Here is a 27,193-nt window from a genome sequence, read left to right as displayed (position 1 = left end):
TGGTAAAAGTGCCCTTTTGTGCTACTGACTTATCTTGTTATTCTTCTCAGTACCCACTCAAACAGCTCCACACGTCCTTCTTAAAATGAGGCTTCCAGAGATATATACAGTATCCAAGGTATGAACTATTTGTTTTTTATAACATTAATACCACTTTTTTTCCTGCTGGCAAAGTTCCTCTATATCAATGACAGAACTTCACATCGATACAACCCAACTGGCATGTTATTTTTGGATTGTTGTTACCCAAATGCAGTTACACTAGGTACCTTATTTAAGTTTCCCTTGCATTTATCAAGGTTAATCCTCAACTGACACCTCTCAGCCCATCTACATAATTTCTGTAGGTCATGTTGAAGAAGCACACATTGATTCCTGCGGAACTACAATGCAACATAGACTATAAGCTTGATATGACTTTATTGACATCATTAATATACATTGAAAACAGTAAGAAGCCCTAGCACTGAACCCTGAGGAACTTGACTAATAACATCAGTCTGAGAAGAGCAGTGTCCATTTATAAACACCCGCTGTCTTCTGCTGCTCAATTATCCCTTTAACCACAGAAATAAGTTGCCTGCAATGCCATACTGATCCCATTTGTATAGCAGTCTTCCATGTGGAACAATATGCAAATACAACACTTTACTGAAATATAACTATATATGATCTTAAAACTATTTGGAAAATCTGGTTCTTTATAGCAATGACAGAGTAGCAAATTGAGTTGAACAGAGTAAAAAACCAATCAAAGATTTCCATAATCCTGCATTCTTGTCAAGATGATCCTGCATTATTTCTTTAACCACTGAATCCAACATCTTCCCTAAAAATCCAGCCTACAAGCATATAATTACTCATTTTGACCTTCGATCACTCTTTGTGAATAGAAAAGACATATGCACATCTCCAATCTATAGGGACCACACACCACTGAATCCAGGGACACTCATAAATATGGCTAAAGGTTTGCCTACCTCGTTTGCTCCTTATTTTAATACAACTGGATAGGTTCTGTCAGCCATAGGTGCCTTATTTACTTTTAGGTTAAGCAATCTCTCTTCCATTTTTCTCTCAGTTATCACAAAATTATTTAACTTCTGGTTAGAAGTTAAATAATTGGATATACTTCTTATATAGCTATCTCTAAAAACTTCTTAATCTGTGAATACAAAAGGAAAATATTTTTGGCTGATCCTGCTATAATGCAGCATTTTACAACCTGTTTTAAGTTACATACAGGAAACCTACACCCAGCCATGTTACAATATTTTTCACTAATGTCATTTCAGTTCAACTTACAGCTGTCTGTGAACACATGTTACATATTCTAGGCTTAGTGTCGAAGTTTGCAGATGATACAAATGTTGGCAGGGTTGTTAATGACAGTGTGCTACTGCAACAGGATCTAGATAATTTGGGCAGACGGGCTAAGAAGTGGCAACTGAAGTTTAACCTTGACAAATGCAAATTACTGCATATGGGTAGAAGTAACCCCAGAGAAACATACCAACTGTGTGGTACTACACTTAAGGTGGTAGAAAATGAAAAAGACCTGGGAGTAATTGTGCAGTCAGATATGAAGTTTTCTGAGCAATGCAGACAGGCTGCCAGGGCAGGTCATGGAGTTTTGTCAATGATATATAGGAATTTTGCTAGCAGGGAGAAGGAGGTGATTGTCCCTCTGTATAAGGCAATGGTCAGGCCATGCCTTGAGTACTGCTTACAGGTCTGGAGGCCTCATTTTAGGAAGGATGTAGATTTGCTTGAGTGTGTACAGAGAAGGGCAACAAGATTGGTGAGGGGAATGAAGGGATCCTCTTACCAAGAGAGGCTTAAGTTCTGCAAATTGCAGTGGCTGGAGACTAGGCACCTGCATGGTGATCTGATTGAGGTGTATAAGGCCTTGAATGGGTTGAGCACGCTGAATTCTGATGGGATCCTACCACTTGTTCCGATTACGAACCTAAGGGGGCATAAATTCAAATTAAGAAAAGACAAATGTAGAATAGATATGCGGAAATTTGCCTTTAGCCAGCGGGTGGTTAATTGCTGGAACAAACTTCCATCTGTCGTTGCGGAAGTTGATAGGTTAAATAAATTTAAGGAGGAACTGGACAGGCATTTGGAGGGAATGGTGTGATTTTTTTTTTTTTTTTTGGCTGATGCTGCATAAGCTCATACACTTGCTTTCTTGCATCACATGCCACTACTACTATTTTGATTTGTTATATATTTAGTGAGTAAAAATTTAAATACAGTTCCTATATATATATATGTATACTTAATTACGTATACATATAAATATATGTGTAATTAATAAGGATAAAATGGCAGTCTTTCAAAAATAAAACATTAAAAACATTGAAATAAAAATGGAAATTTAAAAGTTTTAGGGACAACAGTTTCCGAACGAATCTGGAAGTCGAAAAAATGTACATGTTCAACTGAAAACTGGATAATCTGTTGAGCAGTTAGAATTTATTTTAGAGGATGAGGGGTTGGGGACAAGCCAGACAACTGACTTTATATTGATTCATTAAAAAAACTGGCCCAAAACAATATTTTCAGCATCCTCCCCATTCCTCTGATTGAAAAATTAGCCATCAAAAACAAAACATTACTGTACATCACAAGTAATCATAGAAGCTATGAAACTTTTTATACCAAATATGAAATAGTGTTCAAGGCTTAGACCTAAATGGATGTCAGATGAACTGACGAGACTTGTGGAAGAGAAGGAAAATGCATGAGATGCATATAAATTAACAAGTAATACTGGAAGTTACAGTAAATATAAACTAGTCTGCAATAAATTCACAAAGGAGGTTAGGAAAGCTAAGGCAGATTATGAGACGTAACTGACATAAAAATGCAAAGAAAAGAATCAAAGACTTCTTTGCTTATGTAAACACTACAAGAAAGGGGATGAATCACATTGGTCCTATATACATGAATGGTTTAACTGTTGTTGATGATCCTGGGTTTATGACAAACTGAAGGTATTTTGCATCTATATCCACACGTGAGGAATTTTTTAGGGTTGAGGATGCCAGAAGTTTATCAAATTCTAACAGGAAACTAAATGATTTTGTGATAACTGAGAGAAAGCTGGAAGAGAATTTGTAGTAGCTAAACATAACAAAGGCACTTGCAGATTAGATCTATCCAATTACTTTAATGTAATACTTCAAGTGTGACGTAACTTGCATATCTGTTTCACATCATTTTTTTGGAAGCATATCGTGCAATACAAAGAGTATTATTATTACTGTTGTTGCTCTTATATTATTTCTCCCTGACTGGGGGATTCCACTCTGTGACAGGTACTGCTACCAAGTACACAGGTTGGTTGTAATGCCTGGTGTTACTGTCAGTCGAGGAAATCTCTGACTATCCTACAGGTGTTCAGGATTGCGACTTTCTGGAGTTCTTGTAGGTGTTCTCTGGGAGACCTATTGCTGCTAGGCTGCTATGTAGAGTCTTTGGTACCATACCGGTGGTTGATACGATGATTGGGATGGTTGATACTTCTTACATATGCCACATCTTGATCTCATGTCTCAGGTTCGTGTACTTCCTAAGTTTTTCCTCATGGGTTTTCTGGACATTGCTAGTGTTCGGCACCACTATGTCAATCAGGTAGGTAGCCTTTTCCATCTTGTCCACAAGGGTTATGTCCGGTCTGTTGTGCGGGATGGTCTTATCCATTATTATGGCACAGTCCCAATACAGCTTGTGGGTTCAGATCTCTAGTACCGCCTGGGGTTCGTACTTGTAGTATGGTACACTTTCATTAGTCAACCGGTATTTCCTCGCTAGCTTCTGATGTATTATCCTGGCTACCTGGTCGTGTCTATGAGTGTACACAGTCTGAGTGATCACCTTTCACACCAGGATGATGTGTTGGATCATTTCTGAGGCCAGGTGGCATCGTCAACAAGTGTCATCTGACATTCCGGGCTCCTTTGCGATGTATTTTCTATAGTTTCTGGTGTTGATTACCTGGTCTTGGATGGCCAGCATGAATCCTTCAGTCTCAGGGATAAGCGTCCCAATTGTGAGCCATGCATTGGAAGCAGGATGTGATCTTGATGGAGGTCATTGTGGTGTCTGCCGTGGAGTGTCTTCTTTGTCCATCCTTCTAACTTCGTTTCTTGTACCATCTGGGCAGGAAGGGTTTCCTTGCTTAGGTTGAGTGGGGTATACCACTTATCTATCTTCCATATGGCCTGGTGGAGTGGTGCTGTGTTGTTCTCGAAGTAATCCTTCAGGTTAACCATCGCTGTTTTCTGTTGTTCTATCAGATCTATCAGGTCCCTTCCTCCCTCTTTCCAAGGTATTGTTATTCTCTCCACTGCTGACTTTGGGTGGTGTTGGTGACTCTTGGTCATCATTGTCCTTGTCTTTCGTATGATATTTTCTAGCTAGGTGTTACTTCAATCTATGACCCCGAATGTGTATGTTAATACTGTAGCTGCATAGGTGTTTATGGCTTTAACTGTGTTCCCTCCATTCAATTTTGTTTTCAGCAGGCTTCTGAGTCTCTGATGATATTTTTCGGTCAGGCACTTCTTGATTTCTTTGTGTTCTAACTGCTCAGCCTGCATCATCCCTAGGTGTCTGTAGGTCCCTCCTTCTGTCACAGCTTCGATCTCTTTACCAGTCAGCAGCTGGTAGTTTCGGCCAACTAATTTTCCCTGGTGCAGTGTGTGCGTCTTGCATTTTTCTAGATCAATTTTTCTGATCAATTCCATCCTGATGGAATTTTTCAAATTCCATCCTGATGTCCTTGCTGAATTCTTCGGAGATCCAGAGTAGTTGCTGGAGTTGCTTCTCGGTTGCCGCATAGAGCTTGACGTCATCCATGTACATCAGGTGGGTGAGGGTGTACAGGTTCTTTCTTCCTTCTTTGAGGTTATATCCATACTTGCTGCCGTTGAGCATGGTGGATAGTGCATTGGCTGCTAGACAGAACCATAGTGGGCTCAGAGCATCTCCCTGAAAGATTCCTCTTATAATGGGGATTGGCCTGGTTGTGATGTTCTCGACCTTAATGGTGGTACTCCATTTCACCATTGTTGCTCCTCAGAAGTTTGTCGCTATCGGATTGACCTTGTAGATCTTCGGGGTCTCTATTAGCCAGCTATGAGGTACGGAGTCTAAGGCCTTGCGGTAATCAATATAGGCCATGTATAGGTTGCAGTGCTTCTTGAAGGCTTGCTCCATAACTGCGGCATCTATGGTTAATTGCTCCTTGCATCCTTTGTTCCTCCGCATGCATTATTATTATTATTAGCTTTATGGTACAAGGAAGCCTGAGGCTTATGCTGCACCAGCCAAAAAAAAATTCCCGAGTTACCCTAAGAGAGAGAGAGAGAGAGAGTCAACAGGGAATCACCAAGAAAGAGAAGAATGATGATATCCAGCTCAGAACCCTGGATGTGCCACGCCCATACTCACCAGATGTGAGCCCTTGGGAGTAGTAGAACTTATGCTGTGTGTTATAGCAGAGGATAAACTGTATTCAGTTTTTAGCAACCTGAACAGTACTATCAATTGTTATGCCATTTGTATCTAGTAGACCAATGTGGTTCACCCCCTTCCTGCTAGCACTAATATAAGAAAAGAATTCTTCGATATTTTTAGTATTAGTTGTTAATACTAATTATTAATTAGTATTATTTCATTCTCGTTAATATCATGAACTATGATTCCTGGTTGACACTTTAAATGGTATATGATTTATCTTTGTGAATGCAAAAATCAAGACTTCAATAATATATATCAGATTGTATAGCATCAAATGAAAAGTCTCAGATTATTTTTAAATGCATAACTGAACGGTTATTACACTAGACTGGTGCAATATGGCCTAAGGTATTATTAACATGCCATAAAATTGATAAGAACAACAACAAATCTGTGAGCAATCCAGTACACTGCATCTCATCAAATCATTGACAGGATACAATTTGCTTACATGTGTGCCTGTTTACACTGTATAGTAAACTTCATGTGTGATTTGTATAATAGCCCCATCTTACCTGCCCCCAAAAACACTTTACCCACTCCCAAGTCTGTAATTTACTTCTGGGTTTCTTCACCAAGTGCAAGGCATTACATTTAAAAGCAATTAATCTTAATTGCCATTTTTCAAACCATATTTTTAATTGGTTCTAATAATTTTGAGGCAACATAGCGTGCTTCTGGTCATTAAACAACTTCCTAATCTTCAGATCATGAGCAAATTTTGGCAACTTCCCTTCTACATCTTTGTCAATACCATTAAAAAATAATAAGAAGAATTATTATAAGAACAAAAATATAAGAAGAATCTCCGGTTTTTCAGACAGCACCCGATCCACTAGAGGATACTCTCTATAATCCCAATTTGCTCCTGTTTATAAATAACTTCTTCTATTTATCTACCTTATTCAAATTCCTGCATTATCAGTTTCCTTTACAGATATGAACTCCACTTATTTCAAATAATCTAGGAAACAAAACAGTAAACAATATTAAAAATAGTGACATTTCCTTCTGTGTTTTAAAGGCTAAGCTTAGCATTAGTAGAGGCATATGATGCAAGAAAGCTAGCTTATGACCTGTACTGTATACAGGTCTGTAGGCCTCATTTTAAGAAGGATGTGGAGCTGTTGGAATGAGTACAGAGAAGGGTAACAAGATTACTGAATGGAACAAAGGGTTGTTCTTACGAAGAAAGGCTTAAGTTTTGCAAATTACAGTGTCTGGAGACTAGGCACCTGCGAGGTGCCTACTCTCCAGACACTGTAATTTTCAAAACTGATCTGATTGAGGTGTATAAAGCCTTGAATGGTTTAAGCATGCTCAATGCTGATGAGATTCTTTCTCTTGTTCAGAATAATCACCTGAGAGGGCATAACTTCAAATTGAGAAAAGACAGATGCAGGATAAATATGTGGAAGTTTGCCTTTAGCCAGGGGGTAGTTGGTTGGTGTAATGGACTTCCATCTCTTGTTGTGGAAGTTGATAGCCTAAATAAATTTAAGGCTGAGCTGGACAGGTATTTGGAACGAACGGAGGAGTGAAGTGGGAGCGTTTTTTTTTTGGCTGATGCTGCATAAGCTTGTTTTCTTGCATCATATGCCTCTGCTAATGCTATGCAGCATTAGCCAAAAAAAAAAAAAAAAAAAAAAACACTCCCATTTTACCCCTCCATTCATTCCAAATGCCTGTCCAGCTCAGCCAGCCTTAAATTTATTTAGGCTATTAGCTTCCACAACAAAAGAAGCCTGTTCCACCAATCAACTACACGCTGACTAAAGGCAAATTTTTGCACACCTATTCTACAACTACCTTTCCTCAATTTGGAACTGTGTCCCCACAGGTTCTTAGTCTAAGCAAAAGGAAGAATCCCATAAGCATTCAGCTTGCACAACCCATTCAAGCCCTTATATACCTCAATCAGATCACCTCGCTGGTGCCTAGTCTCCAGACACTACAATTTGCAAAACTTAAGCCTTTCTTCGTAAGAGCACCCCTTTGTTCCATTCACTAATCTTGTTGTTGCCCTTCTCTGTACTCGTTCCAGCAGCTCTACATCCTTCTTGAAATGAGGCCTCCAGACCTGTATACAGTACTCTAGGTGTGGCCTGACCATTGCCTTATACAATGGAATAATCACCTCCTTATCCCTGCTGGAAAAATTCCTGTATATCATTGACAATACTCCATGAGCTACTCTTGCAGCCTGTCTGCACTGTTCAGAGAACTTCATATCTGCCTGCACAACCACCCCCAAGTCCCTTTCATTCTCTACCACTGTCAGTGTAGTACCACAGAGTTGATACGTTGCTCTGGGGTTGCTGTTTCCCATGTGTAGTACTTTACATTTGTCAATGTTAAACTTCATTTGCCATCTCTCAGCCCATCTGCTCAACCTTTCCAGATCCTGTTGCAGCAGCATAGTGTCAGTAGTGTCCTTGACAACCCTGCCAACCTTTGTATCGTCTGCAAACTTGGACATTAAGCTTGATATACCATCATCAATATCATTTATAAATACAGAAAACAATAATGGACCCAACACTGAGCCCTGAGGGACTCCACTAATAACATTAGTCCACGATGAGCAGTGTCCATTGATTACCACCCTCTGTCTTCTCCCCCTCAACCACCCCTTTATCCATAGCAGCAATTTGCCTCCAATGTCACACTGCTCCAATTTGTGTAGCAGTCTTCCATGTGCAACAGTATCAAAAGCCTTTCTAAGATCCAAGTATATAATATCAAAGTTATTCCCTGCATCCAGTTCTTTTGTGACTGCATCACAGTATCCAATCAAGTTGGTCAGGCAAGACTTCCCCTTAACAAAACCATGCTGTGTCTGAGCTATAACTGAAGTCTTGTCTAAATGATCCTGCAGTGCTTCTTTAACCAGTGCCTCCATTAATTTTCCTGGAACAGAAGTTAAGCGCACAGGTCTATAATTACTTGTGTCAGCCTTTGATCCTCCTTTGTGAATTGGGGTCACATTTGCACATTTCCAGTCTATGGGTACCTCCCCTGAGTCCAAGGAAGCTCTCATAATTATGGCTAAGGGTTTGCTTACTTCCTTTGCTGCCTCCTTTAATATAACTGGATAGATCCCATCCACCCTGGGTACCTTTCTTGTGTTTGTCTTCAACAGTTTCTCCTCCACTTTACTCCCAGTTATTTCAAGATTCTGTAGCTTACTGCTAGGTTTGAATACACCTCTGGCATTCCCCTTGCTGAATAACTCCTCATGTGTGAATGTCGATGCAAAATATTCATTCAGTTTGTTAGCTACCTGAGCAGGATCATCAACAGTTGACCCATCAATATCAAGTGGACCAATCTGATTCATCCCCTTCCTTCTAGAGTTTACATAAGTAAAGAACTCTTTGCTGTTTTTCTTTGCATCCCTTGCCAAGGATTTCTCGTAATCTGCCTTCGCCTGCCTAACCTCCTTTGTAACTTGGTTGCATATCAACTTGTATCTATCATAGGCTTCTGTGTCATGTGTTAATTTGTATGTATCCCATGCATTTGTCTTCTCTACCATATGCCACATTAGTTCATCTGACATCCATTTTGGTCTAAACCTTGAACAATATTTCTTAGTTGGTATGTAAAGCCTAGTAGCTTCCAAGATAAGTTCTTTGAATGCTTCCCATTTTGAATTTGCTGTTGGTAATATCATCAGTTGGTCCCACTGTATAGAATTTAAATACTGTCTCAGTCCAACATAGTCGGCTTTACGGAAGCAATAACCCTTCCCTTTACCCCTAATGGTAGTTACCTCTTTGAGTAAATCCCACTTCAGCATACTGTGATCACTGCCACCTAGTGGTTCATTTATCAGTTATCTGCAGATTCTTAATGCATGAAGAATCACTGCTGATAATCAAATCAAGAGTATTACTCCCTCTAGTTGCCTCCCAAACATGCTGATGTAGAAAACAATCATCCAATAAATCCACAAAAGTGAGTAACCAGCCCCCAAATTCCAGTCAATATCTGGGAAATTAAAATCTCCCATTATAAGACTCTCTGATTTACTGGCCCACTCTATTTCCCTGTACAGTTCCTTATTATACTCATCAGAGTCATTAGGCCAATAGCACACTCCTACTCTCAATTTTGATCTCCCAATGCTTATGTCACACCAAACTGACTCGACACTGCACTGTCCAGCAATGTCCACTGGCTTCACTTCCTTGGATTTTATGTATTTCTTAACTAATAGCATAACCCCTCCTCCCTTCCTATCCTGTTTATCCTTTCTGTAGATGTTGTACTCCCCAAATTGCAGTTCTGCATCCCTTATATCTGTGTGACACAACGTCTCTGATATCCCAACAATATCTGCCTTCGATGTTTTGAGCAATACCTCAAATTCATCAAATTTATTTACTAAACTCCTAGCACTGGTGTACACGGAAGTATACCTGCACCTGTTTCTATTCTTAGCTACCCTAACACAACCCATGTGTTTACTTGTACCGCAATGGCTCCCAGCAGTCTCTGAAATACCATGTTTTTCTGAAATATCTTGTTTTTCAGGCTTCTGCTCATTGTAATAGAAGCAGTGCAAGAATCTCTTTCACCTCTGCCAGTGGCTACTGTCAATCTATTGGTCTTTGTCTCCCCCCAAGCTAGCAGTTTTCCAACCCACCTAACACTGCCTCGATAGTATCAGCAAACATTCTTGCACCCTTTCTATTTAAGTGTAGAACACCGAACCCTGGGGAACTCCACTAGTAACATTTGTTCACGAAGTGGAGTGTCCATTGATTACCACTCTCTGTCATCTCCCACTCAACCATCTCTTTATCCATTGTAGCACCTTACCCTTAATGCCATACCTCTCCAATTTGTACAGCAGTCTTCCATGTGCAACAGTATCAAAAGCTTTCCTGAAATCCAAGTATATGATATCAAAATTATTTTTGGCATTCAGTTCCTTTGTGAACACATCATAGTATTCAATCAAATTGATCAGACAAGACCTCCCTTTAACAAACCCATGCTGTGTCTTAACTATTACTACAGTCTTGTCTAGATGATCCTGCAATGCTTCTTTATCCAGTGATTCCATTATTTTTCCTGGAACACAAGTTAAATTAACAGGTCTGTAGTTACTTGTGTCACCTTTTGAACTCCCTTTGTGAATTGGTGATACATTTTCACACCTCCATCCCACGGAGACCTCCCCCGAGTCCAAGGAAGCTCTCATAATTATGGCTAAGGATTTGCTTACTTCCTTTGCTGCTGCCTTTAATATAACTGGATAAATCCCTTCCATCCCAGGTGCCTTCCTTATCTTTAACTTCAACAATTTCTCCTCCACTTTGCTCTCTGTTTTTAAAAAATCACTTAGCTGCCTGTTAGCGTTTGATAAACTTCTGGCACTCCCCTCATTGAATAACTCCTCGTGTGTGAATGTAGATGCAAAGTACTCATTCAGTTTATCAGCTACCTGAGCATGATCATCAATACTCAACCCATCTATGTTAAGTGGTCCAATCTGATTCATCCCTTTCCTTCTAGAGTAAAGAACTCTTTGCTGTTTTTCTTTGCATTCTTTGCCAAAGATCGTAATCTGTCTTTGCCTGCCTAACCTGCTTTGTGACTTCATTACAGACTAGTTTATACCTGCCATAGGCTTCTGTGTCACCTGATACTTATAATCATCCCATACATTCTTCTTCTCTTCTACAAGCCTCATTAATTCTTATGACATCCATTTAGGCCTAAACCTTGAACAGTATTTCTTAGTTGGAATGAAAAGCCCTGTAGCCTCCAAAATTAAGTCCCTGAAAGCTTGCCATTTAGAATTCAACAGTTGATCATCAGTTGATCCCACCATACAGAATTTAAAAACTGTCTGAGACCTCTGTAGTCTTTACAAAAGCCCTTCTCTTTAGCCTTGATGGTAGTAATATCTTTAAGTAAATTCCACATCAGTACATTGTGATCACTGTCACCCAGTGGTTCCTTTATGTGCAAATTCTTAATGCATGAATAATCACTGCTGATAATCAGATCAACAGCATTACTCCCTCTGGTTGCCTCCTGAACAAGTTTCTGTAGAAAATAGCCATCCAATAAATCCACGGAAGTCTTGCTAGTGTGTGAGTGAACAATCCACAAGTTCCAGTCAATATCTGGAAAGTTAAAATCCCCCATTAAAAGCATTCTGATTTACTGGCCCACTGAGCACAATTGCTCATTGTACTCATCAGATTCATTAGGCCTATAACACACACCTACTCTCATTTTTCCTTTCCCAGTTCTTATTTCACACCAAACAGACTCAACACTGCATTGTCCAACAACATTAATTGGATGCACTTCCTTAGATTTTATGATTTTCTTAACTAACAGCATTACCCCTCCTCCCTTCCTGTCCTGTCTATCCTTTCTGTACACACTTCCCCAAATTACAATTCTGCACTGCGTATATCTGTGTGACACCACGTCTCTAATATCCCAACAATATCTGCCTTTGATGTCTTGATTAGCACTTCAAGCTCATCAAATTTAATAACTATACTCCTAGCATCAGTGTACATGCAAGTATATATGCACCTGTTCCTACTCTTAGTTACGCTAACACAGCCCATGTATTTACTTGTTCCACTATCACTCCCAGCTGTCTTGGAAATCTCCATTACCTTGCTTTCCAGGCTGTTGCTCATTCTAATAGAAACAGTGCAAGAATCACTTTTGCCTTTGCCTGCATCCACTTTTAACCTTTTAGGCTGTGTACCCCCCAGGCTAGCAGTTTTCCGACCCACCTAACACAGCAAATATTCTTGCACCCTTTCTATTTAAGTGTACCCCATCCCTATAGAAGCAGTCTCTCCTGTCAACAAGCACAGACCAGGCTGAAAAAAATTCCACCCTTTGAGCCTTGCACAATCTCTCCAGGGCCAAATTGAGCTTGGTAAGATTGATTCTGCTAGTATGTTCAAAGCCAATCTAAAAAATAAATAAACTGATATAGTTAGGAAAAGACATTACATGGTTGTTTTCCAGGAAGATTAATTACTAAAATTAATAACCACTCTTATACCATAAGAAATTAATAATATAGTTTATTAAGCTTATAGCCCAAGCTACTACAGATTTAATGTGATGTTTTAGGCATCTTACCGATACCCATTATCAGACCATGCTGCTGTCAGACTCCTGCTTGTTGATACTACCAAAATCTGATGTCCATACTTTTGGTAGCATCGGCAAGTTTGTTATGTTTGTTTGTTATTTGGTTTTTAGGAGCATTAGCAACTAAGGCCATATTGCTCCGGGATATGCGGTGGTCATTCCCTGACCTTTCCGCATTCTCCGTATTTGGTGGTGACGGGCTCGAACCCCGGTCTAATCAAGAAGCGTGTGCTATGCACTGCTGCTCCTTCCCACCTGGCTACGGAGGCGCCGCACCATCGGCAAGTGGGAGTCTGACTGCAGCATGGTCTGATGATGGGAATTGGTAAGATGCCTGAAACATCACCTTAAATGTATAGTAATTAACCTTCATGGAAAATAAACTGAAATAAAATAAGGTAAAACAAACTAAAATAAAACAAAAAACGAAGCCAAACTCATCTCTCACAATACAAACACATGATTCCAAGCCCAAGGAAATGTATGCCCAGGTGCACAGCCGGGGATTTTGCACTTGAATCGTCAGAGTTAAGTGTTGCTTTGTTTTTTTTGTCTTCCTTATTTAATTTCATTTTATCTTATTTTTAGGTTGCCTTGATACATAAGAGAAGAATCGTGCCTTCAAAAGACAAGGAACTTGCTCTAAATGTAACATGGTTTATTGTTTCTCTGTTCATATGTGTTAGTAATATGACTGCATCTGCCCTTATAGTAAGCTCAATCTCATTTCATTTATCTGATTTATCAATCTCATATCATTTGATTTATTTATTTTTTTTTTTATCAGCATTCTGTTGCAAAATATAAAAATCAGGAGAAAGTATTCTTCCCCATATTGTAATCTGGAATTGATAAGAGAAAAATGAATGGGGTGGAAGAAACAGTAATGTTTAGTATTTCAGTAGGATCGCAGCCATAACACACTTCATTGCCCATGTGGAAATATCATAATTATTATGAAATTATTACTAGCTAATGTTACAAAAAAAAAAATAAAAAAAATAAGCACAAGAACTTATATACATAAACAACAGACTCTTGTATACACATATAGTGTATCAACAAATGTGTACACACACTCATATATATACACCACACATTAAACAAACACACGCTCACATTTAATCATAAACAAGCTATTAAAGTGTGCACAAAACAAAGATAACTGACTAAAACACAATATCATAGCAAAGAAAAATTGTGCATATAAAGTCCAGTAATCATAACCAAGTAGCTATTAGTGAACCGAATCTGGAACTAAAGGAATAGTGCAGCATGTGGTTAGGCTGAGGTAAAAAAGAGAGAAGCAAAAACCTGAAACAGAAAATTAGGTGTTAGTACCTCACGCAGAAACACTAATTCGAATCAGACAAACACACCTCCCCTAGTGGGACAAGGGAGAGAGAAAAAAGGCAGCACCCGGCCACAGAACTAACGGCTCTATAGCCATCTCTATAAACACACACACTAGATGGGAGGGTTAGTAGAACCTGGCAGACACCACAGTGGCCAGGTAAAGACAAGTCACAACAGGGAGAGTGGTTTCCAAAATGTGCCCAACTGACCTTCATGGCGATGACTTCAGCATATCCTAGGGTTCCCCCACGTAGAGTTGTGACAGATCGTTTTACTCCCTGAAATGGTGGCGGACGTTAACAAAGGATAAACACACATATACAAAATATACACAGAAGAAAATGACAGAAATCAAACATGTTGTCTCCACACAAAGTAAAAAAAATCAGAATCCCTTTACAAGAATCATTTACGAAAAACATTAATGGTAAAATTTCATGCAAAAATAAAAAACGTCCAGCAAATTCAAAAGTTTTCATTAGTATGTGCACAATTATGTGCAAATTAATCAGTTATTGTTATGGAGACAGCTAATTTAACTTTCTGCAAGTATAAAAAATTACACATTAAAACAATATTTAAATATTCAAACAATAACTTAAACAATTAAATATACATTTATAATTATAAATTGCATTTTTCAAGAATCTTAAATCTAATTTTCTACAAACCAATTATCAAAATACAAATCAATAATAATTAAAATATATTCTAAAATAAATTGTGAGCCAAAGTGGGTCACATTTTATTTTAGAATCAAATGAAACATCTTACCACTTAACAAATGTTTAAAAAAATGTGTTATTTGTTTTAACAATTCAATTACTTTTTTAATTTTAAATATCACATGCTCTATAGTTATTTGAAATTATCACCACTCCAATATTAGACAAATATATTGATTATATACATCAACCTACTTGTTGATTAATATAATCAACATACAGCAAGCAATTATTACTAAATTACAGTTCCTCAGAGCAAACGGATACAAAAATATAGACTGTGACAGGTTTAATAAATGGAACTATACATATATTAAATTAGATACATACAAATAAAATCTTTCAGTTGTTTAGTTAACCTTCTTCAGTTGAAATGAAATGACAGTTAGATTGGAGGCATGTACTGCCAATCTTGTACGTGAAGTGCGTGGCTAATTGTTTGATGTTGAAGCCTGTGGCTGTGATGCATGTGGACGTGGCCAGCGTTTGTCAATGGACAGGATCACTGCTTCGGTGATAGGGTGGACTTGACAACCACTGTTCCTGTTCACTGAGGTATTGGAGCATTTGATGTTTAACGACTCCAACCAGGCGCGGCGCAGATAATGGCGGGACTTATCCACAATCATGACATCGCGATGTGGGTCAATGTCGTGGTGGGTTGCCCAAACGTGTTCAGCAATAGCTGTGCTCTACTTCCACTAACCGGATTGCTATTTTGTGTTCGGAAAGGCGTTTTTCGAGCCGTCTCCCAGTTTTCCCGATGTAGCAGCTAGTGCAGTCACGGCAAGAGATGTGGTAGACCAATCCGCTCTGTAGTAGGGTGGGGCCAGATGTTTTTACCTTAGAAATGAGGAATCGTAATTTTCTGCCTGGGAGTTGTACGCACTTTATCCCATGTGATTTTAAGATTCTACAGACCTGTTGTGATAGGTTTGGGTAGTATGCTCGTGGCTGAGTCGTCACCTTGGATGTTTCTGTTGGTCGCGTGTCTGTAGGTCACACCTGTCAAGGGCATTGATGGGATAGCCACACCTCGTAAGATCCGCCTTGACTTTAGCGATTTCGGTGCGTCTCTCATTTACAGAGCTAGAGTGTGTCCAGGCGCGAGTTAGTAAGGTTCGTGCAGTGGCAAGAAGATGGCTACGTGCGTGTGCTGACCGGAAGTTGGTAAATTGGCCAGCACACAGGTTTACGATGGACTGTTGTCTTCAAGCACGTGCCCTTGCGTCGGACAAGGGTGTCTAAGTATGGTATGGTGTTGTTCGACTCTAGCTCGATCGTGAATTTTATGAAAGGTGACAGAGAGTTGAGGTGGTCTAAGATTCGGTCACCTGAATTTCTGGGGATAACTACGAACACATAGTCCATCTAGCGACACCCAAAGGCAATGGGATCTGGTATGTTTGTAAATGCACGACCCTCTAATTCCTCCATCGCGATGTTTGACGTGACCGAACTAACTGGGGAACCCATGGCTGTGCCGTGTACTTGTTGGTAAATGGAGTCATTAAACATGATTTCACCGCCTGTTAAGCACAGTCTGAAGGCGGTGGAGATATCGTCTGGTGTTAGCTTGGTTCTGCTGCCAAGGGCTTCATCACTGTCTAAGGGTTGTTTTGCACATGTGATGGCAAGCTCTACTGGGATGGAGGTAAAAAGTGAAACTACATCAAATGATGCTATTACTTGACCTTGTGAGATGGATATGGTACGGATCCTTTCTATGAACTCACTACTGTTGGAGACGGTGTTAGTAGTCTTGCCTACTAGGGGAGAAAGGAGCCTCGAGACAAACTTAGATAATTCGTAACTCGGTGAGCCACAACAGGATACAATGGGTCTTAGTGGTGTGCCTTCTTTGTGTACTTTCGGTAGTCTGTAGAATTGTGGAATCTGGCAGCCGGAGGCACGGAGGTGATTACGTGTTGATTCTGTTATTTTCTTCTGTTTGAGCCAACTGTTGACGAGGACATTCACTCTCGACTCCCATCGTTCCAAGGCTTTGATGGGGGGAACGGTTAAGGGCTTGTAAACAGAAGTGTCCTGCAAGAGCAGCAAAGTTTTTGTCTCGTAATCTGCGCAGTTCATTATTTCTGTTCGGCGTCCTTTGTCTGCCGGTAGGATGACGATGGATGAGTCTTGTTTCAGTGTCTTAAGGGCAGAAATTTGTTTGTGCAAAACGATTATGAGACAAAAGCCTTGCTGCTCTTGCAGGACACTTCTGTTTACAAGCCCTTAACCATTCAGGCGGTGCAATCGTGTTTAACGACTCCATTTACCAACAAGTACACGGCACAGCCATGGGTTCCCCGGTTAGTTCGGTCACGGCAAACATCGTGATGGAGGAATTAGAGGGTCGTGCATTTACAAACGTAGCAGATGCCACTGCCTTTTGGTGTCACTATGTGGACGATGTGTTCATAGTTATCCCCAGAAATTCAGGTGACCGAATCTTAGACCACCTCAACTCTCTGTCACCTTTCATAAAATTCACGATCGAGCTAGAGTCGAACAACACCATACCATACTTAGACACCCTTGTCCGACGCAAGGGCACGTGCTTGAAGACAACAGTCCATCGTAAACCTGTGTGCTGGCCAATTTACCAACTTCCAGTCAGCACACGCACATAGCCATCTTCTTGCCACTGCACGAACCTTACTAACTCGCGCCTGGACACACTCTAGCTCTGTAAATGAGAGGCGCACCAAAATCGCTAAAGTCAAGACGGATCTTACAAGGTGTGGCTATCCCATCAATGCCCTTGACAGGTGTGACCTACAGACACGCGACCGCATAGCGACCAACAGAAACATCCAAGGTGATGACTCAGCCACGAGCGCCTTTATCCCATACTACCCAAACCTATCACAACAGGTCTGTAGAAGCTTAAAATCACATGGGATAAAGTGCGTACAACTCCCAGGCAGAAAATTACAATCCCTCATCTCTAAGGTAAAAACACCTGTTCCCACCCTACTACTGAGCGGATTGGTCTACTGCATCTCTTGCCGTGACTGCACTAGCTGCTACATCAGGGAAACTGGGAGACGGCTCGAAAAAACCCTTTTCGAACACAAAAGAGCAATCCACTTAGCAGATGTAGAGCACTCAGCTGTTGCCAAACACATTTGGGCAGCCCACCATGACATTGACCCACATCGCGATGTCGTGATTGTGGATAAGTTCCGCCATTATCTGCGCCGCGCCTGGTTGGAGTCGTTAAACATCAAATGCTCCAATACCTCAGTGAACAGGAACAGTGGTTGTCAAGTCCACCTTATCACCGAAGCAAAGATCCTATCCATTGACAAACGCTGGCCACGTCCACATACATCACAGCCACAGGCTTCAACCTCAAACAATTAGCCAGCGCTTCACGTACCAGATTGGCAGTACACGCCTCCGTTCTAACTGTCATTTCATTTCAACTGAAGAAGGTTAACTAAACAACCGAAAGATTTTATTTGTATGTATCTAATCTAATATATGTATATTTCCTATTATTAAACCTGTCACAGTCCATATTTTTGTATCCGTTTCGCTCTGAGCAACTGTAATTTAGTAATAATAATGAATCCAGAGCACACAGGCCTCTTTATTCATATACAGCAAGCAAGCTGCATTTCTAGACATTGCATGGTATTGTTGTTATTTGGTTTTTAGGAGCATTAGCAACTAAGGCCATATTGCTCCGGGAATATGCGGTGGTCATTCCCTGACCTTTCCGCATCCTCCATATTTGGTGGTCATGGGCTCGAACCCTGATCTAATCAAGAAGCGTGTGCTATGCACTGACACTCCTGGCTACGGAGGCACCAATTGCATGGTATATGGTTTCAAAAGGGCAACAATTATATGAAAAGTATAACAATTTTAGTGTGTGACTCATGTACAGAGCAAATTTAGCTATACCTATCAGGCTAATACACCTGATGATAAAATGTAGAGAGCAAGACACACTAAGAAATGTAAATCCACAGCACAGCCAGGAATGTCTGGGATATCTTGGGTGATAGAAATTGAATTTAATACTATTGACATATATGGGGGGTGAAAGTATGATAGAAGAGGCATCGCCTATTGGGGAAGGATTGTAGGGATATGGGGAGGGCATAGGGTGCTATGCCCTCCCCATATCCATCTACAGATATTCAAGTCCAATGTCAATCTTCTTTCATCTTTTCAACCTTGAACCCATGCAAAATACTAAGTACTGTGCATGGGTTCTAATTGCAGGTTCTAATACCTTTCATATTGATATTTCCATAAAAAAAAGCATGTGAATGTAGGTACAAAATATTTATTTAGTTTAGTGACCATGTTCATGATATGTTCTTAGATAGTCCTAAGAAATCAATTACCAATGCCAATTTAGAATATTCCTACTGCTGCTTATGCAGCAGTAGGAATATTCTAAATTGCCACTGTTCTTCTGAATTGGCTTCTATAATTCCCGATCTCTCTTTCAAAACAGTACGTACATGTGCTGCCACCAACCAACATCCATTTACTGTCCAACTTCAAACTCACAGAACCAACTTTTCATCTTACTCGTTTATTCATTCAACTGTCGTTTTCTGGAACAACTTCCCTTCATACATATTTCCTGAAAATTACAGTCTACAGAAGTTCAAGACTAATGTCAAAAAATATCTTCTTTCGTCTTCTCAACCTCCAACCTAAGCACGGTACTAAGTACTATAGGTTCTAATACCTCTCGTGTTTGGGGTTTTCATAAAAAAATAAAATAAAATAAAAATACTATTCCTTTCTAGGAATGACTGCACTTGAGTAATATGTATTCACTGTCATCCTGCAATCATATCCAAATGCTACCACAAAAAAAATAAATGGCCCTTTTAATATATATATAAAAAATATTTCCTTTTTTATATACAGAATATATAAGAAAGGAAATATTCTTGGCTTACAAGCTGCAGAAAAGAAAAAATCAAGTTAAAAGCCACATGGAATCTCTCAGACACCTAGTTATTGTCTCAACTGCTTTGTTACATTCTTTACACTAAATGGTCTCTGCTCTCATCATTTGATTATAAAGCAGTACCATCCAAATAGCTGGCAGTACAATGAGACACCTTCCCTTTAAATAAACAGAAAAAAAAAATTTCCCTTTTGAGAAACTGAAATTTATTTGAAAGCAGTGCAATAGTGAAGGAACTCATTTCAAAAAAGAATCTGCATAGCAATGTTTTGGGGTTTATCTATATTTCTTAAAGGAGAATATACATAATTCAATCTATAAGATATTCCATTAGAAACAATCAACCAGTTTGCAATTTCAATAGTGGTCTGAGTCCCTTTGATTTCCCTTACCTCTGATTCCCTCACAATATACTGATGCAAGAAAAATAAAGCTTTATGTACTTACAAAAAAGCATTCAAAATTTTTATAACATTTTTAATACTTTTGTGTTCATCTACATTTTATTTTGTAATTTTAGTAGCTTTGTGCACTAATTCTGGTTTATTTCATTCTGTGGAGCAGAATCAGCAATAACAAGAATTTGTTGTTGCTGAAGTATTTTTTTTTTATTATTAGTTTTAGTTTTAGTGCTTTTTTTTATTAGTTTAGTTTACTCTACAAATCAACAAGGAAATATGGTATTAATGGATTTAAGGTCCTTGAATACATTAAGTAGTATTCAAGAAATTATTCAAAATAAATAAAATATGGTTTATTTAAAATAAGAGCAGGTAATTTTATATATACATATAGCTGCCGACTGTGAACTTTAAAAAAGCTGAAGATCAAACATTTGTAGAGAGGATTTATTTGGGCCAAAAAAAAAAAGGGCACTTTTGGCAAAAAGCAGGAGATTTTTCAAAAAAAGCTGGAGGTGTTTTTTTTTTTTTTTAAGTCCGCACTGCACCAAAAGTTAAATTTCAGTGACAAAATACACATTTTTTATGAAAATACAGCCATAAGATTGTTTACCCAGTACTGTATGCTTTTTATGTCTGTGGATTTCTGTTTGGATATTCTATTAGACATAAACTGATTTTGATTGCTTCAAGAAAGACACTATTGTAGACTTTTCTTTCTTCTGAAATGTTAAGCCAAAGTTTTGTTTGTAACAATGGACCCACTGTACAGGTTTTGTTATCAAGAGCATTTCGAAAGCTTCTTGTAAAGAGAAGAACTGAATTCAGGTTTTGTTTCTCTAACTTGACTGAATTCCTTCACACTCAGCACTGCTACGAAAGATTATTAAAATGGCATACATTACGTGGGATAATTTTTTATAGTTCAAACTTCCTTGTGCACTTCTCAGTTTGCCAACTAAGGATCACTGCCTATTAATTCTTCCTTCTTTCATAATAACATCTAATAGGTTCTCACACTGACATTAAGAGAACTAACATGGTAAAACACCTATCAAAAATGATGAATTGCCAAATGATCAAATTCATGCAACATCAGCACATCATTTTTTTTTTAAATGGACTTGTGCACTATGTAGTCATATGCAGCTATAAAGTACTTCCCCACACTAAAGAACAGAATCTGCATCTCTTATTTTAGACTGTCCACAACCTAGTCAGTAGAAATGCCTATGACTAAGTTAGAATTAACTTTGAAATTTAGTGTACTATGGTAATCGATTTCCAAAATATAAGTAGAAGATTTGAAAACTGTTGATAAAATAAATTTGCACATAACATTATTTAACATATCTAAGAGTAATGACCTCAGTGCTTGGATGTGAGGTGCACTGGATTGAAGTGCTATGTTCGATCTTCAAATATTGCATGACAAGCAAATTGCTTTATTCAAAGCAGAAGAAAGAATCATGAACAGAATTTCCATATGGGCAAAGATAAGATGCCTAGAATTATCAGCTTTCTCGGATTGTTCACAGGAGTGCTTAATGGAAGTCTGTCTGAAGTTATCCTGAATTGCAGACTTCTTAGTGGAAGTCTGCAATTCAGAAATTCTTTTTCTTTAGTTCATCAATTTGTTCTTCTTTCAAACCTTTTACATCATGAACTGGATTTATTTCTTTGCTTCAGTGGCACAAGTCAGTTGAAATTTCCCTTTTAGCACTTCTTTCTGATAGTAGTAAATTTCCACCAAGTATCCATCCACTTTTACAGAAACGCATGCAGCTCCCTTTGCAGCACACAAATTAATAATGACAAGAACAGCCTATTATGACAAAGTGCTCAATACTTTTTTAATACTCTTATTACTCCAGTTTTTAGACCTACCATAACAGGTGCATTATCAACACTAAGTGCCAGAGAATTTTTGGAGGAATCTCAAATTCTTTCAGGATGCAGAAGATGTCCAATGTTGTTCTTGTAAAGTCACCTCCCAATGCAAGTGCTGGGAGCAAGGTGCTTTTGATTTGATGGGTTGTTTTTTTTTTTTTTTTTCTGAGCTGCCACTACCTCTTCTTTCCTATCCATGCAGTTTAATTAACAATTCCTGGTGTTTTTGTTCTTCAACAACTGTACTTCTTTTACTTTTTTTTGCTACTAATTAGGAAAAATATTTCTGAACAATGCAACTACATGATCAGCACTCTGAGGAAGGTCTTCTGTGACAAAAGAAGCAAATAAGCATTCTGTACATATAACATCATCATCATCATCATCATGAATTGAAACATCTATTTTTTATTTCTTTCTATGCAATGTGTGTTGTCATTATGCTTAGTTATTTGAATATCTAATCTGTCTGATTACATCATGTTTCCAAGTACTTGAAATTTAAAAATCACATCTACATACAGCAGCTGTTATTTTTAGTACACACAAGGCAAAAACATGTTACCATTTTCAGATTTCACAATATGTAGAATATATTGTATATATGTCTCCTGAAATTTTACCTTGTATTTCTTTGGCATCTTAATGAAAGACATTGCTAATTTGCTTTGCACTACACAAGTACAGACATGTTCAACAGACAACTTGTGTAACCAAGACCTGCTAATATTCGTAAAACCGGAAAAATGCTAACTTATTGTGATTTTCTCTTGTACAGAATCTGTGTCCTCATTTTGGCTTTAAATCAATATTTTGAATTTAAACCAAATAAAAATAGAGTGATAAAAAGAATATATAGGATATTAATAAATATTAAATTTTAGAAATAATATATTTTAAGTCAGGAAACCTCTTACCTCAGATTTTTTTTCAGGAATAACTGCATCCAGGTAAGATGTAAATACTATTAAAAGACCTGCCTAAAGATAGATGAACCTTGCAACAGGACAAAGGAACGAAGGTACGTTTTCACGCTAAATCCATGAATAGCAAATAATTAGAAGTACAATGGGAGATAAATACCCGAAGCTTGATGGGGACTATTCATTTATACCATCTTAAAAGGGGAAGTGAACACATGTAGAAGGCCATATACAGGGTGTTTCAAAAATGATGGTCAATAATTTAAAGGTGAAAAGTACAAACTAAAATAAGCAAAAAAGTCTCAGTGAACATCAGGTCGCAAAGGAACCATTTCGAGATAATGCACATTTTCAGTTAAGATCCACCACTGACTATGGGAGCACTAGTTTAGCAAAATGCTGTGAATCCTTTGCTAAGGGTGGTTTTATTAAACATAAGATATATTTTTAATTATATAAAATATTTTTAATACATTATTAATTTTTTAGTTGTTGTTGGTGACTCCATTGTCAGGGAAACGGGAAACATGCTTTGTAAAAAGGATAGGTGGAACAGGACCAGGGTATGTCTGCCAGGGGCAAAGGTTGATGACGTTGTGGAGCGGATATCATCTTTTAAGGGCACAAAAGGTGATACAGTTGTACACATTGGCACTAATGATATTAAGAGTAGGAGACCGGCAGAATTACTTAACAAGTACAGGTCACTGTTGAAAAAAAGCTGTGAATTAGGGTTGAATCTGAAAGTGTATGCAATTCTGCCCAGACACGATAGGAGGGAGTATATGATGAGAGCCCTGTCGATCAATTCGGCCCTGGAAGGATTGTGCAAGGCTCAAGGGGTAGAATTTTTTTTCAGCCTGGTCTGCACTTGTTAACAGGAGAGTCTGCTTCTACAGGGATGGGGTACACTTAAACAGAAAGGGTGTAAGAATGTTTGCTGATGCTAACGAGGCAGCGTTAGGTGGGTCGGAAAACTGCTAGATTGGGAGGATACAAGGACTAATAGATTAACAGTAGCCACTGGCAGAGGTGAAAGTGATTCTTGACTGCTTCTATTGGAATGAGCAGCAGCCTGGAAAATAAGATGCAGAATATTTCAGAGACTGCTGGGAATAATTGGGGTACAAATAAACACATAGGTTGTGTTAGGGTAGCTAAGAAAAAGAACAGGTGCATGTATACTTGCGTGTACACCAATGCTAGGAGTTTAGTAAATAAATTTGATGAATTTGAGGTATTGCTCAAAACATCAAAGGCAGATATTGTGGAGATTTCAGAGACGTGGTGTCACACAGATATAAGGAATGCAGAACTGGAATTTGGGGAGTACAATGTCTACAGAAAGGATAGACAGGATAGGAAGGGAGGAGGAGTTATGCTATTAGTTAAGAAATACATAAATTCCAAGGAAGTGAAGCCAGTCGACATTGCTGGACAGTGCAGTGTCGAGTCAGTTTTGTGTGACATAAGCATTGGGAGATCAAAATTGAGAGTAGGAGTGTGCTATAGGCCTAATGACTATGATGAGTATAATAAGAAACTGTATGGGGAAATAGAGTGGGCCAGTAAATCAGAGAGTCTTACAATGGGGGATTTTAATTTCCCAGATACTGACTGGAATTTGGGGGCTGGTCATTCACACACTAGCAAGGCTTTTGTGGATTTATTGGATGATTGTTTTCTACATCAGCATGTTCAGGAGGCAACTAGAGGGAGTAATACTCTTGATTTGATTATCAGTAGTGATTCATCATGCATTAAGAATCTGCAGGTAAATGAACCACTAGGTGGCAGTGATCACAGTGTGCTGAAGTGGGATTTACTCAAAGAGGTAACTACCATTAGGGGTAAAGGGAAGGGTTATTGCTTTCCTACAGGCGACTATGATGGGCTGAGACAGTATTTAAATTCTATACAGTGGGACCAACTGATGTTACGAACAGCAAATTCAAAATGGGAAGCATTCAAAGAACTTATCTTGGAAGCTACTAGGCTTTACATACCAACTAAGAAATATTGTTCAAGGTTTAGGCCTAAGTGGATGTCAGATGAACTAATGAGACATATGGCAGAGAAGAAAAATGCATGGGATACATACAAATTAACACGTGACACAGAAGCCTATGACAGATACAAGTTGATCTGTAACCAAGTTACAAAGGAGGTTAGGCAGGCGAAGGCAGATTACGAGAAATCTTTGGCAAGGGAGGCAACGAAAAACAGCAAAGAGTTCTTTACTTATGTAAACTCTAGAAGGAAGGGGATGAATCAGATTGGTCCACTTGATATCGATGGGTCAACTGTTGATGATCCTGCTCAGGTAGCTAACAAACTGAATGAATATTTTGCATCGACATTCACACATGAGGAGTTATTCAGTGAGGGGAATGCCAGAGGTGTATTCAACTCTGGAAGTAAGCTAGAGAATCTTGTAATAACTGAGAGTAAAGTGGAGGAGAAATTGTTGAAGACAAATACAAGAAAGGCACCCGGGGTGGATGGGATCTATCCAGTTATATTAAAGGAGGCAGCAAAGGAAGTAAGCAAACCCCTGGCCATAATTATGAGAGCTTCTTTGGATTCAGGGGAGGTACCCATAGACTGGAAATGTGCAAATGTAACCCCAATTCACAAAGGAGGATCAAAGGCTGACACAAGTAATTATAGACCTGTTAGTTTAACTTCGGTTCCAGGAAAATTAATGGAGGCACTGGTTAAAGAAGCACTGCAGGATCATCTGGACAAGAATTCAGTTATAACTCAGACACAGCATGGTTTTGTTAAGGGAAAGTCTTGCCTGACCAATTTGATTGGATACCATGATGCAGTCACAAAAGAACTGGATGCAGGGAATAACTTTGATATTATATATTTGGATCTTAGAAAGGCTTTTGATACTGTTGCACATGGAAGACTGCTGCACAAATTGGAGCAGTGTGGCATTGGAGGCAAATTGCTGCTATGGATAAAGGGGTGGTTGAGGGGGAGAAGACAGAGTGTGGTAATCAATGGACACTGCTCATTGTGAACTAATGTTATTAGTGGAGTTTCTCAGGGTTCAGTGTTGGGTCCATTGTTGTTTTCTGTATTTATAAATGATATAGATGATGGTATATCAAGCTTAATGTCCAAGTTTGCAGACGATACAAAGGTTGGCAAGGTTGTTAAGGACACTACTGATGCTATGCTGCTGCAACAGGATCTGGAAAGGTTGAAGAGATGGGCTGAGAGGTGGCAAATGAAGTTTAACATTGACAAATGTAAAGTACTACATATGGGAAACAGTAACCCCAGATCAACGTATCAACTCTGTGGTACTATGCTGACAGTGGTAGAGAATGAAAAGGACCTGGGGGTAATTGTGCAGGCAGATATGAAGTTCTCTGAGCAGTGCAGACGAGCTGCAAGAGTAGCTCATGGTGTCTTGTCAATGATATACAGGAATGTTTCTAGCAGGGATAGGGATGTGATGATTCCCTTGTATAAGGCATTGGTCAGGCCACACCTTGAGTACTGTATACAGGTCTGGAGGCCTCATTTCAAGAAGGATGTAGAGCTGCTGGAACGAGTACAGAGAAGGGCAACAAGATTAGTGAATGGAACAAAGGGTTGCTCTTACGAAGAAAGGCTTAAGTTTTGCAAATTACAGAGTCTGGAGACTAGGCATCGGCAAGGTGATCTGATAGAGGTGTATAAGGCTTTGAATGGCTTGAGCATGCTCAATGCCGATGGGATTCTTCCTCTTGCTCAGAATAATCACCTGAGAGGGTATAAATTCAAATTGAGGAAGGACAGATGTCGGATAGATGTGCGGAAATTTGCCTTTAGCCAGCGGGCAGTTGGTTTGTGGAATAGACTTCCATCACTTGTTGTTGAAGTTGACAGCCTAAACAAATTTAAGGCTCAGCTGGACAGGTATTTCGAATGAACGGAGGGATGAAATGGGAGTAGTGGTTGTGCTTGCTTTTTTTTTTTTTTTTTTGGCTGATGCTGAATAAGCTTGCTTTCTTGCATCATATGCCTCTACTAATGCTAATGCTAATATAGCCCTGGCATGTTCCATTGCAGTATTTCAAAAGCATGGGGGTGGATAAGTAGGCAAAAAGAAGAGAAGGATAGAAGGAAAATTCCCACCCACTCATATTCCACTAATAGTTTGGGAATTTGAAAATTTGGGGATTTAGAACAGCTAAAAGGTCTTTTGGAGGAAAGAATATGAAAGGTTCCACTCTGAAATCTGGGTCCATGACTACACGTCCCCATTAG

At 39.0% G+C, this 27,193-nt stretch overlaps 1 protein-coding gene across 11 annotated transcripts in view; it reads right to left on the bottom strand.

Annotated features, from left to right (window-relative positions):
• LOC150083758 (uncharacterized) overlaps nt 1–27,193 on the bottom strand; it is a 999,111-nt gene that overhangs the window by 559,133 nt on the left and 412,785 nt on the right. For 9 of the 11 annotated variants that reach the window (XM_090377461.1, XM_090377460.1, XM_090377466.1 and 6 more), the window contains exon 8: nt 14,247–14,315. The exons of the other annotated variants lie outside the window; for them this stretch is intronic. In XM_090377461.1, the coding sequence (XP_090233587.1) occupies nt 14,247–14,315 (69 nt within the window). The remainder of the gene's footprint in view (nt 1–14,246; nt 14,316–27,193) is intronic. 11 annotated transcript variants of the gene reach the window in all.

Source organism: Mastigoproctus giganteus, chromosome 7 (genome assembly GCF_048544385.1).
Source record: "Mastigoproctus giganteus isolate SK-2022 chromosome 7, ASM4854438v1, whole genome shotgun sequence".
Lineage (NCBI taxonomy): Eukaryota > Metazoa > Arthropoda > Arachnida > Uropygi > Thelyphonidae > Mastigoproctus > Mastigoproctus giganteus.
Note: the sequence above shows the minus strand (reverse complement) of the source record. Positions and strands in the feature narration are given on the sequence as shown.